This window comes from Podarcis erhardii (assembly GCF_964252035.2).
Source record: "Podarcis erhardii genome assembly, chromosome: 13".
Taxonomy (NCBI): domain Eukaryota; kingdom Metazoa; phylum Chordata; class Lepidosauria; order Squamata; family Lacertidae; genus Podarcis; species Podarcis erhardii.
In genome coordinates, this window is record NC_138502.1 from 41367189 (window position 1) to 41386655 (window position 19467).

Below are 19467 nucleotides of genomic sequence, written 5' to 3' on the forward strand. Positions count from 1 at the left end.
GAGGCTCCCTAGCCCTACCTCAAAGGCATCCATTGGGACAACAAGCTTTTTAGCAAAATCAGGTAAAATCAATTAAAAGCCACCTTAAAATAAGGCACAATGCAAAATTCCTAACCTCTTTGTGTGTGGGAGAGAGTGATGGTACTCACTGATACATGTGGGATGTAATCCTCTGGAGCAGTCAAATACAACATTTCCTGTTTGCCTAGAGTAAACATTCATGGGGAATGTTGGTCCAGCCAATTGAACTTCCTGTTACACCTGGTCTGGAGCATCCTTCCTTTTGCATGTGACTAGCAGGTGGGCGTGACCTTTCCAAACCAAGCCAAACACTAAGCAGAAACCAAGCCGGGGTCTCCTTGCTCCACCCATTTGCTCCTACGCCAATCCCCCTCACCTCGCTGCAGATGGCTGCTTCTTCTTGTGGCATTCTGGCAACATCTTTGTTGTTGAGAGCAGCGGTGATGTTTTCCACCATGGGAGAGATCCATAGCCAGTATCACTTTCCGAGAGACCAAAATGGAGAACCAGATCTTGCTAAGGAAGGGGAAGACACCACAGAAAGCAAACAGGGGGACAGTTCTATCCCGTGCCTTGAGCTTCTTTTGACATACCATTGGGAGCTCACGGTGTTCTTCCTCTTACTTCACCATGACAACCTCTGGCTGAAGGTCTCTGGTCTGAAAAACTGGTCCACGATGGCCGTCTCTGGTTGCTCTCCATTGGTGCTGAGAAGGAGATGCAGAAGCTCCTTAGCCCCTCTGTAACCAAAGCAAAGCCAGTATTACCAGGAAGGTCATTGCCACAGGTTTTGGGGATCAGGGATCTTTGGGGGGGGGACCCAACAGCTGCTCTGAGCAGGATAGCATCAAAAGATCCTTGTTTTCTGTACAGTTTGGTATTTGATTATCGTAAGCCAGAAAACCAAGAACCAAACTGGAAAACCACATTTACGAGGCTACCCCAGAAGTTACCGTATTTTTCGCTCTATAGGACGCACCAGACGATAAGACGCACCTAGTTTTGGGGGGGGAGGAAACAAGGGGGGATTCTGAATCCCAGAAGCCAGAACAGCAAGAGGGGTCTGGCTTCTGGGATAGCCTCTTGCTGTTCTGGCTTCTGGGATAGCCGCTGAAGCCTCTCCCGGGCAGCGGGATGAAGGCTCCCCCTGCCTGGAAGAGGCTGTGCACTGGTAAGCTGCCCTCTGTACCTTCCCCCATCTCCCCCAAGAACCGTGCACTCTTTAATTGAGTGTGGTTCTTAGGGGCTTTTCTGGGAGGTGGGGGAAGGGACAGAGCCACGCGCACTTCCCACAAGAGCCGCACAAAGCCTCCGCAGGGCAGCGGGGAGCCTTCGTCCCGCTGCCCTACGGAGGCTTCGCGGGGGCTATTCAAAAGCCAGAATAGCTAGAGGGAGCGCTGTGCAGTATAGTGCTCCGTCTCACTGTTCTGGCTTCTGGGGTAGCCCATGATGCCTCCGGAGGGCCGCGGGATGAAGGCACCCCACTGCCCTGCGGAGGCTTTGCGCAGCTAAGCCAGAAGCTAGAACAGCAAGACAGAGCGCTGCGCAGCACTCCCTCTCCCTGTTCTGGCTTCTGGCTTAGCCGCGCAGCCTGCATTCACTCCATAAGACACACACACATTTTCCCTTACTTTTTAGGAGGGAAAAGGTGCGTCTTATAGAGCAAAAAACACGGTAACTTTTCCAGAAATGGTGAATTATGCAGATCTGCAAACAGGATCAAATTCCGTCCCCATCCTTGCTCCCTAGTAGCCACCTGACGGACAGTCTCCTTTGGAAAACGAGGCTGGAATGGAAACCCCCAGAGGCTGAAGGAGGAAGGATTCCATTGGCCCCTTTGCGACACACTACTCACTTGAGGAACTCCTGGTCGTAGAGGAAGGTGGAAATCATCTCCAGGAGAGCTATCAGCAGCTGTGAGAAGTGATGGCGCACAGCTGCCTTGTATTCCTCCATCCCAAGGATGGTGTGCAACAGACTGGTCAAATGTTGCTGGAAGAGAGGTGCAAGTGACTTCCCTGGATTTCTTTGCCCTGAACTAGGATGCCACAGACTTCTGCCCTGCTCCGCTGGCCTACCTGGTAAGATAGTGTGCCAAGACAAATCAAGTCCAGAAGCCAATCCACACAACACAGTCCCAAGTCCAAAGATCAGGAAACGCAGTCCGGGGTCAGTCCAAGTAACCCAAGATAGGTAAGCCAAGAAAATTAGAGTGGTGCCTTGGTTCTCAAACTTAATCCGTTCCAGAAGTCCGTTCCAAAACCAAAGCGTTCCAAAACCGAGGTGCACTTTCCCATAGAAAGTAATGTAAAATGGATTAATCCGTTCCAGACTATTAAAAACAACCCTTAAAACAGAAATTTAACATGAATTTTAGCATCTAATGTGATCGTTGAGCCATAAAATGAAAGCAATGAACAATTTACTGTACTGTAAGATCAATAAAACAGTATTTTTTTTTATTTAAAAAATTGAAAATGTGCTTTTTTCTTACCTGCACTGATGATAGTCATTGTTTGGATGGGGGGGAGGGTCGGGGTCCAGAATTTCAATCGGTGCCTCCTCTCCTGCCATTCCTTCCCTTGCTTTTTTTATACCACTGACATCTGGTTCAGACTCACTGGATCTTTTCCTCGCCAAAGTTTTTTCAATTGAGACTTGCGTTTGCCAATGTTTTAAAATTTGTCTGAAGTGAGACATAGCGTTATCACTGAAAGTGTTAGCGGCATGACTTACAGCAGCTGTATCGGGGTGATATTTTTCAACAAAAGTTTGCACTTCGGCCCATTTTGCAAACATTTCTTTGATCACTACAGTAGATACACTCTCTCTGCTCCTCTCCTCCTCTGAAGATATTTCCTCAGTTGCTGCCTGTTGCTGCTCTATCAGAATGTTTTGAAGTTCTTCTGTGCTCCTCCACTAACTCCTTCACATCATCACCACTCACTTCCAAGCCTATGGAATTTCCCAGAGACACAATATCCTCCACCATAGGCGCATCCTCTTCAACAGCCCCACATATAGCCTCACATACCTTATGTTGTTGTTGTTTACTCGTGTCCGACCTCATGGACCAGAGCACGCCAGGCACTCCTGTCCTCCACTGCCTCCCGCAGTCTGGTCAAACTCATGCTGGTAGCTTCGAGAACACTGTCCAACCATCTCGTCCTCTGCCATCCCCTTCTCCTTGTGCCCTCCATCTTTCCCAACATCAGGGTCTTTTCCAGGGAGTCTTCTCTTCTCATGAGGTGGCCAAAGTATTGGAGCCTCAGCTTCAGGATCTGTCCTTCCAGTGAGCACTCAGGGCTGATTTCCTTAAGAATGGATAGGTTTGATCTTCTTGTAGCCTATGGGACTCTCAAGAGTCTCCTCCAGCACCATAATTCAAAAGCATCAATTCTTCGGCGATCAGCCTTCTTTATGGTCCAGCTCTCACTTCCATACATCACTACTGGGAAAACCATGGCTTTAACTCTGCGGACCTTTGTTGGCAAGGTGATGTCTCTGCTTTTTAAGATGCTGTCTAGGTTTGTCATTGCCACATACCTTATACCACAGCTACAATAATTAACTTCAATTTGCATTAACACATATAAAGATTTGTAAATTCGCAAGTGAAGTTCTCCTTTCTTCTTCCTGTGTGAGGGTTTTAATTTCCATCAATTGTTCCTCTAATTCTTTATCAAATATTATGTTCCTATTAGTTATTCCTGATTCTTTTGTGCCTTACAGCTTTGTTGACTCGAAGTTCCTCTGGAGAAATCTCTGTCTTTGTTCTCAACTCTTCTGATTGCAGCTGTAAAATTCCACTTTTGATTTCAGGCAGGGAGTCACCCAACGCCCTGCCAAAGCCCTGGCAGGCCTCCAAATTCTCCCCTCCACGTCCCATCAAAACAATTATAATTATCTTTAGAAGAATGATCTAGTGTCCTGCCAGAGCCATGGCATGTCTTCAAAGTTCAGTCCCTCCTCCCCTCAATCAGGAAGCAAGTGAGAAATTAACTCCGCAGAGACTCCAAGTCATTTTTATAATTATTCCAAACAATATTTTCCTCACACAGTCCAGTTTATTATAATCCATATCTGTACTCCCATCTCCTTTCTTCTTCACTTGCTTTAAAGAACAAAGTTTTCAGCATTCTTGAGGGGTTTGCCAAGTCATTTATGTAAGTAAGGATTTATAATGAAGTGATTGGCTCCCCCCAACACATACCATCTTGTTGCTTGAATGAAGTCATCTTTCCAATTTAAATCTGTACGACCTTGTAGCTGTTTTAATTTGGCAGTCCATAATCTTGTCCCATCATTACCAGCATGGGTCTGTGCATTAATCAGAATTAATCTCTTGACGAGCAGAAGAACCGCTGCTCTTAATGGCAGCATTGGAGGGTTACAGAGAGGTGAAGTGCTTTTGCACCCAGCGTCTCCCTGCCTCTCACATCCATGTCGGAGCAAAAGCCAGGTAAAGGTAAAGGGACCCCTGACCATTAGATCCAGTCGTGACCGACTCTGGGGTTGCGGTGCTCATCTCGCTTTATTGGCCAAGGGAACCGGCATACAGCTTCCGGGTCATGTGGCCAGCATGACTAAGCCGCTTCTGGTGAACCAGAGCAGCACACGGAAACGCTGTTTACCTTCCCACTGGAGCAGTACCTATTTATCTACTTGCACTTTTGGGTGTGCTTTCGAACTGCTAGGTTGGCAGGAGCAGGGACTGAGCAACGGGAGCTCACCCCATCGTGGGGATTCGAACCGCCAACCTTCTGATCAGCAAGTCCTAGGCTCCGTAGTTTAACCCACAGCGCCACCTGCATCCAAAAGCCAGGTAATGAGGTGATAATTACCTATCAGCTTTGTTTATTGCTTTGCCAACAATCTCCGCTATCGTGGGAGCTGTGCCATTAAGGCAACTGGAAACCAGAAGCTTATTAAAATTAGATATGACCTGCTGGTCTATGGGCTGGATGAGAGAAGTCATGTTGTGGGGGCAAGAACTTTACACTGATGAAGCTGAACTCTTCCATCAACTCGTCTTCCATGCCTTCCATATTCCATGCCTTCCATAAGAAGTGTGATGGCCTGGGACTCTGGCTCGGACTTGGAACCAGAGGAGTCTCAGTCTGCACCGAATCCTTTGCCTCAGGCACCATCTGAACCAAATCTGGGGCCTGATCCTGAAGAGTCCCAGTCTGCACAGGTTCCCCTGCAACAAACACCAGCTGGGCCAAGTCAGGGGCCTGAGCCTGCCCTGGCTCCAGATGCAGGGATTACCTCGTTGCCTCCAGCTGGGCCATCACTTACAGCTGCTCCACTACCGGTTTGGTCAGGGGAGGCTGAGGCAGCCCCTGGGTGTAGTAACCCACCAACATCTCCCGAGCTGCAGAGACTAAGGAGAGACCTGAGTACTCGCAGGAGGAGTGCTCGCCTTTGGGCGAAACGGGGGGGGGTGAGTCGCCGGGGGATCAGGACTGGCCGTTACCCCATCAAAAAGGCTGTCAGACCCTGCCCCAGGTTGCGGGAGCAACATTGCTGTATGCCAGATCCTGCCTGAGATCCTGTACCTGTCCTTGCCTGGAGAGCCAGTGTGGCGTAGTGGTTAAGAGTGATAGACTCATAATCTGGGGAACTGGGTTCGCGTCTCCGCTCCTCCACATGCAGCTGCTGGGTGACCTTGGGCTAGTCACACTTCTTTGAAGTCTCTCAGCCCCACTCACCTCACGGAGTGTTTGTTGTGGGGGAGGAAGGGAAAGGAGACTGTTAGCCGCTTTGAGACTCCTTCGGGTAGTGATAAAGCAGGATATCAAATCTAAATTCTTCTTCTTCCTGCCTTGTGTCCTACCTTGACCCTGTCAGTCTGACTCCTAGCGAAACCTTCAGATTCTGGACCGGACCTGGACTGCAGTTCTCGGGTTACCCCAGGGCCAGCACAAGAAGCAGGCACTTCATTGGAATATTTTTGTCTTGGAGGTAATTTTTTCACACTTGGCCCAAACACTTCATGAACCCACTCAATAAAAAAATTGGCTGGTTACCTAAGAACTGCTGTTTGATCTCCACATCACATGCATTTCGCTTCTTATGGCTTTGTTTTTCTTAAATACCCTGGGGTTCTCAGAATGGTAGACTAGCAAGACACTCCCTGCTCATTTTGCCATCTCTGTGTATTCCATACATTTTAATTGCCAGTCTTTTTTCGTTGGGACTGTTTCCTCTTTCCATCTTTGGGCATATGCCATTCGGGTAGCCTTGGTTTGTGTGTTTGTATGTGCTCATTGAGAATATATAGCCTGCCTCGAAGGGCCTATTGCCCTCACAAGGGGCTCCATCCTGAACCCTGATGTAAGAAACGTGGTGGATTCAAGCAAGACCTAAGGCAGTGATCAGGGTCGTCTTTACCCGGGATGCAAGGGGTGCGAGGCACCCGGGCGCTGAATTCTGGGGGGCAGTAGGCGCCCACCACTGAAACCACCTAAGCTCTTAACTATCTACTTGTTCCACTGCTCCAGGCCTGCTGAGGCTCTTCCTTTGCCTGCAGAAGACACTGTCGGCGAATGTGTACATTATCATTATTATTATTATTTTATTAAAGATTTTCTTGTTTTACAGAAGTAAGTGTAATGTCTCTCGTATTTTTTCCATGTAACATTTTTACAAATCCGTTTCATTTGTTGAGACTTTAGGCGGAGGGAAAAAAAGGGGGTGGAGGGAGGGAAGATGGGTGGGGGTGGGGTCGGGTGGCGATGTTTCTATTCTGCTTAATGTATGTAGGGTTTGGTGCCAGCGTTGCTTGTGCTGTTCACTTGTGTTCCTTTGGTGGTGAGAGAGGTTGGGGTTGGCCTAGGATGTGATTGTTTGTTTGTGATTGGCTGTGGTGATCTTTGTTTTCGTGTGTGAGTGAGGTGGGTGGGTGTTTTGGATCAGGTTAGCCATATTGATTTGTATGCTGTTGGTGGATTTTTGTCATTGTCTTGTTGGGCTGTGTATGTGATAAAGGGGAGCCATACCGGGGTGAAGGTGTCTTCTTCTGTTTGTCCCCGTGTCAGTTTCAGTTTATTGGATATTTTTTCTAGTAGGGCTGTTTCCCATACTATTTGGTACCATTGGTCCATGCTTACTCCTGACAGGGGCGAATGTGTACTTGAGCTGGGATTGAGCATCCAGTAGTTGTCTTTGCCCCAAGGCTGGGTCGGGTCACGGAGTACCTTGACAAAGCAGTTGTTGAGCGACAGGTTGTAGCGCATGGAATTGCGCCAGCCTGTGTAGGTGCCACAGAAGAAGGGGAAGCAGACCATCAGGTACTTGTTGATTTCAGCCAGTCAGGTGCCCCCCGGCGGAGTCCCGGATCACCATGGCGATCAGCACGATGTACAAGTAGGGAGGTGTTGGGCAACGAATGCAAGGCTTCCTCAGTGCTGTTTTTGTGTTGCCGGGCGAATGCTCCGAGCCTTGGCATAGAGAGGCCCCGATGCCGCTGGCTGGACTGAGGGCGGCACAATCGCATTGAAGCCCAGCTCGCTGTCACCAGGCATGCTGCTTTCCTGGTCGCTGCTGAGCTTGTCCTCGTAACAAGGGGCGAAGATCTCCAGCTTCATGGTGGCGTCTCCAGCCTTGAAGGGGCCCAGCTCGGCTCCCCCACCCACGGGTCTCTTCTTCCTCAGGGATAATCAGTGGGCCTTCCAAGCGCAGCAATGGGATGGTGTAGGCTCGGATCTCCAGGGGGAGGGGACGCTAACAAAAGTTGAGGTGCATCTCTCCTTTTACACAGTGGGGGGGGCTCCCCTAAGGGGCGACAGTTCCCTTTCTTCCACGAGGGAGTCATGGAATGTGTCTCACGGCTTCAGAACAATGTCTCTGTCTCCCTGGAGGAGGAGAGCAAAAATCGGGGTTCCCACACTAGCAACCCTACAAAAAGCAGAGCTACAGGAGAAGTTTCCGAAGCCTGGATTCCTTTGAGAAAGGATGTTGGGGCAGAATGTAGTGGTGAGGTCTCTTTCTGCCCCCCATCTTAGTTTGTGAGCAAGAAGGGGGCTTGTTTCCTGAAATATACTCGGAGTCGAGAGTGGATTTCATGCTCTTTATTCAGCTCATAGTGGTGAGGAGGAATGGAAGTTCCCCCAGAATGTCTGCTTTGTATACATTATTTACACAATGGGCCCCACGTGATTGGCTAATTCTGGGATTCACTTGTAGGTCAATCAGGTTGCTGCATTTTTGGATCCTATTCAACTCAGTATATAACATTTCCACACCCCAAGTCGCCTTTTTCGAAATCAAAACCAGCGCGTTGTGCTCCTAGCATGCGTGGAGTCGGCTGGTTTTCAAGTGTTTTCTCTTGGCAGTCCTTGATGGTGCGTTGCTGAGCAAAGCCAGCCTCTGCTGGCTTTTCCACCCAGATGATGATCCACGGCGGAGCTTGTCAGACTCAACTAAATGTGGGGGTGCTGGGCGGATCTCTGCACCCTGGCGGCGCATATGCTAAAGACAGCCCTGGCAGTGATTGAGCTTCAAGGCTTTATAGAGGCCTCTGGAGCAGACTGCAAAACAGGAGAAAGGGTCTGGTTTATATACAGTTCAGCCAGCCCCCTGGCGACACCCACCTTGTGCACGATTGGCTGCTTTGCACCCCGCAACGAATCAAAGTGCAGGTTTTAGAAGCCTGGTCCGCCTTGTGATGCAGATTCCAGCTCAGAGCAGGAGATGCTAAAGAACAAACATACAGAACACCTGACACCGACCACTTTCATTGGAGCAACAGAGTGCAAGGCTTCTGCATTGCCCCACAGGCTGCCAAGGTCTGAAGAAGACTGAACTGTGGCGCTGTGGTCTAAACCACTGAGCCTCTTGGGCTTGCCAATCAGAAGGTCAGCAGTTCGAATCCTGGCAATGGGATGAGCTCCTGTTGTTCTGTCCCAGCTCCTGCCAACCTAGCAATTCGAAAGCACGCCAGCGCAAGTAGATAAATACCGTATTTTTCACTCTATAAGACACACCTAGTTTTTGGAGGAGGAAAACAAGAAAAAATATATTCTGAATCTCAGAAGCCAGAACAGCAAGAGGGATCGCTGCTCAGTGAAAGTTCTGGCTTCTGGGAATGCACAGCCTGCATTCGCTCCATAAGACACACACACATTTCCCCTTACTTTTTAGGAGGGAAAAAGTAAGTCTTATAGAGCAAAAAATACGGTAGGCACCGCTGCGGCAGGAAAGTAAATGGCATTTCTGTGCGTTCTGGTTTCCATCACGGTGTCCTGTTGGGCCAGAAGCGGTTTAGTCCTGCTGGCCACATGACCCAGAAAGCTGTCTGTGGACAAACGCCGGCTCCCTTGGCCTGAAAGCAAGATGAGCGCCACAACCCCATAGTCGCCTTTGACTGGACTTAACCATCCAGGGGTCCTTTACACTTTTGTATACAGTCTTCAAGTTTCTTTGGAGCAACACAGCAAGGCCCCTGCTGCAGGACTGGGGAACCTCTAGCTCTCCAAAAGTTGTTGGCTGCTGGGCCCCATCAGCCACAGTCAACCTAGCCAGTGGTCAGGAATGATGGATAGCCCCACATCTTCGATCCCATCTTAAAGTGAGGGGGAAGGAGGCAAGGCTCCTTTTTGCGTGTGACCTTCCAAATATAACGAGGGCTTCAAAATATGTGAGGGGAATCGGTGGGTATTATAAGAATTTTAAGGTCTCAAATATAGAATAAATGTTTACAAATACACACATATCTAAATATATAAACCATGTATCTGAAATAGTATGGGAGAGCAATCCTGAAGCCATTTGGACTTTCCCAGTGACCTCAAATATTCCTCTACAGTAAGGGAGGCAAATGGGGAAAGCCTTCCCATTGTCTTTTCACTTACAAATCCTGTCTTAAGGGCTTATTTGTGTATGAAGGGGACACAGGTGGCACTGTGGGTAAAACCTCAGCGCCTAGGACTTGCCGATCGTATGGTGGGCGGTTCGAATCCCCGCGGCGGGGTGAGCTCCCGTTGTTCGGTCCCAGCTCCTGCCCACCTAGCAGTTCGAAAGCACCCTTAAGTGCAAGTAGATAAATAGGTACCGCTTTATAGCAGGAAGGTAAACAGCATTTCCGTGTGCTGCACTGGTGCAGGCTCGCCAGAGCAGCTTCGTCACGCTGGCCACGTGACCCGGAAGTGTCTCCGGACAGCACTGGCCCCTGGCCTCTTAAGCGAGATGGGCGCGCAACCCCAGAGTCGGACACGACTGGCCCGTACGGGCAGGGGTACCTTTACCTTTAGGGTGAGCCTGTCACCTGCACTCAGGAACACTAAAGTATTAACCATAAAAACAAAGGCTAGGCTGCTCTTCCTTTTTCCAGCGGTGGGAAATGGCGGATCCCACACAATTGGACTCCAGCCGTTCTGATAATTCAGGGCTGATATGGGGGTAATTGGCCCTGGCAGCCTCCCCAGGGCAGGGGAGGGCTGTCTTGACGACCCACGGTTTGCCCCAGATTGCCGATGTGGCAGACGGCAGGGGCACTGGGTCACGGAGCAAGGAACGACTGACACTCCTGCGATGCCACCCCATAGCCGGATGCATCTGTTTGGGAAAATATAAAGATTTGAAAAACAAACAGACACGCTCTGAACTGACAAAGCTGGGGAAAAACCTGCACGATGTACAGTCTCTGGTGTAAAGGATCAAACTCCAAAGAGATCCTCATCATGATGTTTGGAATCCGGAGGGGCTTGGTATGTTTTTTCTTCTTCTAACATTAACAATTGGTTTTCCATGCCAAGCCTCATTAAGAACCCAAATTGCTCTTTAAAAAGTGGGCACAGATGGACTTTTATATATAATTGGGACTTATTCGCAGCTGCTTTTCTTTTAAGATTTGAAATGCCTGTTAAAGACGAAAACAAAGAACAAAACGACACCTACCCACTACGCAGTTACGGAATATCTGAAATACCTCCCTGATTAAGAGAAACAGGAGCTAACCGATGGCTGGTTATAAAGATTGGAGACAATATTAAATATGCAACTGCTTGCAAAAAGAATTTTTTCATCATGAGCGAGAGAAAAGGCTAAATGGATGTCTGGCAGCTCCCCTCCAGGGCCCAGAGGGGGGACTTGGTGGATTCCAAAGGCTAATTGATCATCATGTCTGATATATGGCTACATAACAAGCAGTTTGCTTAAGAATAAATCAACAAGCTTTGAAGAAGGTTTTCTTCTGTTTCTCTGATAACAGCTGGATGGGAAAGACTAACGATTTGGGAGTTGCCAAAATAATAATCTTTAAAGAGCTGGACAGAAGCCTGGAATGGAGGCAATTAGATGAAGCGGCGTGATCGAAAAACAAAAACAGTTGAAAAAGTACAACACACTGGCAAATCTGCACTCCATGGGAAAAAAGCAGTCGCCTTCTGACATGATTGAGGGTCGCAGAGCCAGAGACAAACGTGGAGGATAAAATCATGATATGGAATTATGAAAACATCTATGATAAGACGCGGGACTATGATGTGGAAAACGCTTTGGAATTCAGACCGTGGGAAGTCAAAAAAATTAAGATTACAATTTGGAAGACAGTTGGACTTTTTTAATTTTAGTTTTTTATTGGATTTGATTTGATATGTTAATTGGATGTTCTTATTGGAAAATTAATAAACGCTTAAAAAAAAAAAAGAATGGCTATGCTGCCCAGGTAGTGCAATCAGCAATCAGGTATCCTGGCAGGCAGGATTTCTGCTGTAGATCGCCTCCTAAGATGTATGTATGATGATTTCGGGGTGGTGTTTGGCTAAGGGGGTTGGACAATGCCAGAAGTCTTTAAAGGTTCCCACACACTTTGGTTCAAGGTCTCTCGCTCCTTGGAAGGAGGATAGGGAACTCTGTTGCAACAGAAAAATAAAGATCTGCCGTGCTTTCCACTGGTACCTTCCTTCATCCATTTTTCTCTGACCTATCATGGACTTAGAGGACTCAGAGTCCTATGGGGAGTTGGACAGCAAAAGCCAAACCCCAATTTTTACATCACTATCAATGCCCCAGATGTACCCAAAGGCGATGGTTAGCTCCCAGTTCCTCTTTCCCAGGAAAGCTCAAAACAGCAGAATGAGCAACCTCAACAAGAAACTGAAATTTCTAGGCATTACTTGTCCAAAAATGGAAAGAAGAAGAAGTCCCAGCAAAGGAACAATGAATACAAAAACTTATGGAATATGCAGAAATGGTGAAACTTACCGGAAAAATAAGAAATCAAGATAAAAGAATGGAAATGGTTTATTGAATATTTACAAATAAACTGTAAACAGATAAGAACATTGGCAGGATTATTGTGATAACCTGCACTTTTATAAGAGTATATATTTAAAGTAGACGAATAAATGCGTAAATAGCACTCATTTATAGCACTATGACCAGGGGTGGGAGAGAGGCACTGTCCTCTTCAAGATCCACGATAATCCTCTACAAAATGGGCAGCACTTTGAGAACCCCTTACATGTGATTTATGTCCCTGCACACTACTGCTTCATGCCCACAGATGGCAGTAAACTTTTTTTTAACCCTCAATCCTGTGCATGTTTACTCAAAATTGAATCTTGCAGAGTTCAATGGGACTTTGGGTCCGTGAGAAATGCAGGAGATCCATCTTTGACTTTGGAGGAGGGGAGTTAAAGCAGCCATGCCGGGGTGTGGGGGTAGGATCCCACACGTTGTTATCGGAGAGCAAGGATAACCTTTCCCACGCTAGGTCCATGCCATTTTCTAGATTCACCACCTCCACCCAATGCTATGAATTGGGTAGTGGAAAAATACAGGCACCATTGTGGTACCTGAGTGTGATGTGTGGGGTCTTTTTCCCCCTTTTAAAAAATTTATTTAATCATTTTTTCAATAATAACAACAACCACAAAAAACACATACAACAAAAACCGCAGTAACACTAATAATACAATTTAACATTACAGATTTGAGTATTGATATACCTATGACTACACCTTTTAAACAATATTTCCCCACCTCTCATCCCCCTACTTCTCACCACCGTCCGTCTTATCGCTTAAATATTCCTTCCAGATTTCTTCATATTTATCCATTCTTAATTTGCGTTGACATGCAATTCGTTCATATGTGGCTAGTCTGTCCATATTGTCAATCCATGTGCTCAATGGAATCTTTCTGCGGCTCTTCCAGTTCATCAGAACAAATTTTTTTGCTTCTAATATGGCATGGTACATATTTTTTTATGGCACGGTACATCCATTTTTTTGACCCCTTGTAATCTCCCACGTTTCTGCTATATAATTTAGAATTAAATTCAAATCCCCTAAATAACAATTTCTTTTTTTCCTGCTGCAGGGTACATAGTAGCTTGAAGGAATGATGGGCTCCATAAAAGAAAAAAGGGGGGGGAAAGGTGCAGGTATCATATTAAGCACCCTCTTGCACAAGTTGCTGTTTTCATCAAAAGTCAAGAGCCTTCCCTCCTCTCACTGCTTTACATGTTCAGGGTTTTTGGTTTGGGCTTTTTTTAAAGCCAAAATATCCACCGCAGGTCTCACATGTCACGTTCATTATGGCCCTTATTTTGTTTATTTTATTTATTCCCAAACAGATAATTACAATCTCAAAGATGGAAAGGATTGCGGAATCAATTTCTGCAAGGGGTTTTCTTTTGAACACCAGAAAGGGAAAAAAGGGAAGTATTCTGAATCACAAGAGTCCTGGTTTCACTAAAGAGAAGCAATTTATTTTTTGTGTGTATAAACACACCTCCCCTCTAGCCAGCTTGTGCTCTGAAAACGAGCGGCCTCTTTGCCAGGAATATATTTGTGAGGGGATGATGAGCTGCTTGTGCGTAAAAGCTTAGTCCCTCAGAGCTTAGGCATGGTTCCCAAAACTCTGTCTTAAGCGGAGCCCCTTAAACATGACTCCCTTAATCGCTGGCAGAATCCGACAGTGGGCGTTTGCGGAATCTGCTCCAACATAAAAGTTCCTTAACGGAAATGCGTCTTCGGGATTCTCGGCGCGACAGTTTCCGGCGAGGAGTGGGTGTACCTATGGGGGGTCCTGAGACTTCTCCACTGTTTTCACTAGAAGTCTCTCGGAGCCCTCCCTCCGACTCACTTTCTCTCTGAGCTCCTTCTCTCCCCCTGCTGGTACCTTCCTCTGCTGCCGAGTCTCTCTTAGCGTCCGAGAGCCCTTCCACCGCCTGCTTTTCCAATGGCAGTTCCCTGACAATATTGACAGACCGCCTGCTATCAGTAACGATCAGACGCACACCACGCTTTACTAGCACCTGTCTGCACCCAGGTAAGACTGGGCACATTGAAAGGCTCCATTGAGTCCCGTGAGAATTCCCTTCTCCATGCCCAACTCCAGGCACATGGGAAGGGATGGGACATGCTGTGTATCTTTCATCAAACCAGCTGCATCGACTTCCGGATACTGCATATAATGGAAGATTCCATATACAGTGGTACCTTGGGTTACAAACACTTCAGGTTACAGATGCTTCAGGTTACAGACTCTCCTAACCCAGAAATAGTACCTCGGGTTAAGAACTTTGCTTCAGGATGAGAACAAAAATCGCGCTCTGGCGGCACAACTGCACCGGGAGGCCCCATTAGCTAAAGTGGTGCTTCAGGTTAACAATTTCAGGTTAAGAACGGACCTCTGGAATGAATTAAGTACTTAACCCGAGGTACCACTGTATAGAAGATATGCTAGCTACAAAGAGAGGGGCACGGAGTAAAGCAGCTAGGGAGACCCTCTGGAGACAGGCAGAGTCATGCTAAACTAGACCCTGCTAGTTCAGATGTTGTACTAACAGCACATACAGCTTTTCGTGCTCTCTTTTTCTGTGACTGACGTCACATTCACTGCCTACATACACAGTTATTGCTTCGAATAAGAAAAAAAAAAAAAAAGCCAATAAGCCGTGCATGATCCTGCTGCCTGCTTTCTCCTATTGTGAAAATGTGAGCTATTGTTTTTCCTAAAGGTAAAGGGACCCCTGACCATTAGGTCCAGTTGTGGCCGACTCTGGGGTTGCGGCACTCATCTCACTTTACTGGCCAAGGGAGCCGGCGTACAGCTTCTGGGTCATGTGGCCAGCATGACTAAGCCGCTTCTGGCGAACCAGAGCAGCGCACGGAAACGCCGTTTACCTTCCCGCCAGAGCGGTACCTACTTGCACTTTGACGTGCTTTCAAACTGCTAGGTTGGCAGGAGCAGGGACCGAGCAACGGGAGCTCACCCTGTCACGGGGATTCGAACCACCGACCTTCTGATCGGCAAGTCCTAGGCTCTGTGGTTTAACCCACAGCACCACCTGCGTCCCTGTTTTTCCTATAATTATTCATTTAAGTGTTAAATCAAGGCATCTGTACCCTACTCTGTCTTCAGTCAAAAAGGCTCTTGGCATGTCTTAATTATCAATAAAAACGAGACGATCCCTGTCTACAGTTTTACAATCTAAAAAGACATGATACAAAAGGGAACAGAGAGAGGGAAGCAGGATATTGTCATGGTGGTGATGTGATATACCGTATTTTTTGCACCATAACACTCACTTTTTTCCTCCAAGAAACTAAGGGGAAATGTCTGTGCGTGTTATGGAGCGAATGCCTGCGGGTGGCGGCGGGGATCTGCTGCAGTCGTGAGCAGAGGATCCATGGTTCCCCTTCCTTCCCTCCTCCATGGTTACAAAGCATGGATCCACATGGATCCTCGGGATTTTTGCATTGGGCTACTCCAAACTCACTGTCAGATCACATGTCTGTGGCCACAGCATGAACCACAAAAATCATATATCCACTATTTCGTTTAGAATATTTTTTTTCTTGTTTTCCTCCTCTAAAAAGTATGTGCGTGTTATGGTCTGGTGCGTGTTATAGAGCGAAAAATACGGTATATGCTCATGGTTGCTGAAACATATTTAGATGGTATAGCAAGCATCATACAATAATAAACCATTGCCCTCAGTGTCCATGGTCCATACATCATCTTTAGCCTTTAGCTTTAACACAGGATCCCTTGTTGCTTTTTTCTAGTTTGAGACATTCTTGTTCATAACCAATGTGTAAGTGCTGGTTTTTTGTGTCAGCTCAGTTTGCAAAGCTTGTGGTGAGGCCTGACATCCAACATAGCAACACCTGGGTACCGTGAGATAGAGTTTGGCTGCATTTCTCTAGGCTGGTGGGTTCGTTAGACCCCCTAAATGTGACTGAGGTTTCCTGTTGTTCTGAAAACTTCCTGTCTTTCTTTTACTGCCTCTTCTAATCTACATTACAAAAACCAAATGCCCTGAGGACTATTAAACATCTCGCTGTGAAGAACTAAAACTCTTTGCACTCAAGACTAAATTATCTCCAGGATAGATTGCTATTAATTTTTAAAAAATGACTGTGCATCTAAGAAACACATTCAACTGCTATTAGATATATTTATTTGGTAACACGCAATGTAATATTTCGGAGGACGTGGGTGGTGCTGTGGGTTAAACCACAGAGCCTAGGACTTGCTGATCAGAAGGTCGGCGGTTCGAATCCCCACAACGGGGTAAGCTCCCGTTGCTTGGTCCCTGCTCCTGCCAACCTAGCAGTTCAAAAGCATGTCAAGTGCAAGTAGATAAATAGGTACCACTCCGATGGGAAGGTAAACGGCATTTCCGTGCGCTGCTCTGGTTCGCCAGAAATGGCTTAGTCATGCTGGCTACATGACCCGGAAGCTGTACGCCGGCTCCCTCAGCCAATAAAGCGAGATGAGCGCCGCAACCCCAGAGTCGGCCATGACTGGACCTAATGGTCAGGGGTCCCTTTACCTTTACATTGGTGGTAAAAGGCATTGGGTGAAATCCTAGCCATCAAGCGGAGCCAAACCAGTGGCACATTCAGGGTACCCTATTAGAGGAGTGTAGGTGGATGTCGCTGCGCGGAAGCCAAGTGCGGGTCAGACAGGCCATAGAGCTTCCAGTTGTGGCCTGAGGAAATAGAATATACAACCAATGCTACAATAGTTGGGGCTTTTTAATGGGGGGGGGGAGGTAAAGGACCCCGGGCTGGTTAAGTCCAGTCAAAGGCAACTATGGGGTTGCGACGCTCATCTCGCTTTCAGGCTAAGGGAGCCGGCGTTTGTCCACAGACAGCTTCCCGGGTCATGCGACCAGCATGACTAAACCACTTCTGGTGCAACGAGACACCGTTACAGAAGCCAGAGCACATGGAAATGCCATTTACCTTCCCGCCACAGTGGTACCTATTTATCTACTTGCACTGGTGTGCTTTTGAACTGCTAGGCTGGCAGGAGCTGGGACAGAGCAACGGGAGCTCACTCTATCTTGGGGGTTCGAACCACTGACCTTCTGATCAGCAAGCCCAAGGGGCTCAGTGGTTTAGACCACCTGCATCCCTAAATATGGAGAAGAGTAAAGGGAGGCATGAAAGAGGTGTATAAATATTGAGAAAGCAGATAGGAAGAAGTTTTCTCCCTCACAAAATACTGGAACTCAGGGCCATCCATTGAAGTTGGAAGATTTGGGACGGACAAATGAAAGTGCCTTTTCACACAGCTCATAGTCAAACTATAAAATTAACAAACCTGACTAAGTTAGGTCCATTAATTGCAGTAAGTCTGCTCTGAGTAAAACTTAAATTGAATATTACCCAGAATGCTTCAACTAGATGGTTCCTGGCTTGATCCAGTAAAGCTAGAACATTTGTTCCATGTTCTTAAGTACAGTGGCACCTCAGGTTACATACGCTTCAGGTTACAGACTGAAATAGTACCTTGGGTTAAGAACTTGGCCGCAGGATGAGAACAGAAATTGTGCTTTGGCGGCGTGGCGGCAGCGGGAGGCCCCATTAGCTAAAGTGGTGGTTCAGGTTAAGAACAGTTTCAGGTTAAGTACGGACCTCCGGAACGAATTAAGTACTTAACCTGAGGTACCACTGTATCCTCCTGGTAATTGCATACGGGAATTTGTATATTAGGAGAAATTAGCAGAAAATGCTGGTGGGTTTTCATGAGGACTTCTTTTTTAAAAATTGCAACCAAGGTGGAAAGTAAAGAAATGAATCTAAAATTGGAGAAATGATAAAACTGAGTGAAACTGAAATGGACAGATTCACCCAACACTCTCTGTGTAGGTTCTCAGTGAAGGACGCACTCATCCTGGTATTGTTGTTGTTGTTTAGTCATTTAGTTGTGTCCGACTCTTCGTGACCCCCTGGACCAGAGCACGCCAGGCACTCCTGTCTTCCACTGCCTCCCGCAGTTTGGTCAGACTCATGTTTGTAGCTTCGAGAAGACTGTCCAACCATCTCGTCCTCTGCCGTCCCCTTCTCCTTGTGCCCTCCATCTTTCCCAACATCAGGGTCTTTTCCAGGGAGTCTTCTCTTCTCATGAGGTGGCCAAAGTATTGGAGCCTCAGCTTCAGGATCTGTCCTTCCAGTGAGCACTCAGGGCTAATTTCCTTCAGAATGGATGCTGGTATACCTTTCCCAAATGGGATTTGTGTCTTCCTCCAGTTTTCAGCTCCCAGGCATACTGCGTGGATTAGGCCTAGGATTTTCTAGTCCTCCATTTGTTTCACTTTCTCATATTTGTTGCGCTTAGGAGCACAAAGGAACCGCAACCCAACCACAACCACCCACCTCTTTTGTTTGGGGTTTTCAGGCAGTTGACTGCAGAGGCAGCAAAGCAGGTGGTTCTCCCATGGTGTCAGGAGCTGGACCTCCAGATTAGCTACAGAAGGCAGAATTGTTTATAGATGCATTTTCTTTTCTTATCTTTTACAAATGCACAACTCTCCTACAAATGCATGCTGTGAAGAAAGGCACATCTGAGTAAAACAAAATAGACCATTTCCACCGTTCTTACAAGACAAGGCAATACATAGCAGTTTCAGGAGTGTGTGCTCATGCACACACCTGTCGTTTAATGCTTTCATGTGGCAATACTGTTTTTTGAAAAGTGGGAAGCGTGCCGACTGTAACTTATACACCAACTCTTGTAGCAATGTTCCAAAGCAACTTCAAAAGGCTGCGGTTTTCGGCGGAGATGCAATGGGTGGCGTTTTTATTTTATTTTATTTTATTTGTAGCGATGCCACTGAAAAATAAGCCAGTTCGTAATTTGAATGTAGCATGTATAAACCCTGACTTTGACCCAACAAACGTTGACCCAACAAACTTACGATTGTCATAATTCAGGCACAGATTGATTATGAGTTAATCTGTGTTTTCTTGCACCTGTGAAGCGTACGTATGTGTTGGGAAGTCTTCGTAAACTTACAGTAATGAAAGGTGGCTAAGGAATTTTTAACCACTTTCTTCTTTATTTTCTGTAGCTCCCTTAAAATAAATGTCTCTCCAAGAGATTAGGAAAAACAACTCTCTCCACACACTTTCAAAACATTTTAAAAACGGCTGTGAGGCATGAGGACCGCTCCCCGCAAGGCCCTTTCCACCTGGC

General features: G+C 47.0%; 1 protein-coding gene and 1 long non-coding RNA gene across 4 annotated transcripts; both read right to left on the reverse strand.

Moving 5' to 3' along the window:
- LOC309328291 lies at positions 1 to 18743 on the reverse strand. 3 transcript variants are annotated; one of them, XR_014150740.1, is made up of 3 exons: positions 1877 to 2114; positions 398 to 761; positions 1 to 205 (listed from the first exon to the last, which is right to left on the reverse strand). It is a non-coding gene; the product is annotated as an uncharacterized lncRNA (long non-coding RNA). The 3 variants fall into 3 exon arrangements; XR_014150741.1 differs by lacking the exon at positions 1 to 205 and adding an exon at positions 18648 to 18743 and having other exon boundaries at positions 326 to 761; positions 1877 to 2013; XR_014150742.1 differs by lacking the exon at positions 1 to 205 and adding an exon at positions 2516 to 3068 and having other exon boundaries at positions 326 to 761; positions 1877 to 2013.
- Positions 6683 to 8259, reverse strand: LOC309328500 (forkhead box protein Q1-like; the record flags this gene model as incomplete). The annotated part of the gene is given in 4 exon segments (XM_081838501.1): positions 6683 to 6695; positions 7120 to 7335; positions 7337 to 7428; positions 7431 to 8259. Coding segments are annotated over 4 exon segments (504 nt in total). The 5' UTR covers positions 7614 to 8259.
- Positions 18744 to 19467: the final 724 nt, after the last annotated feature.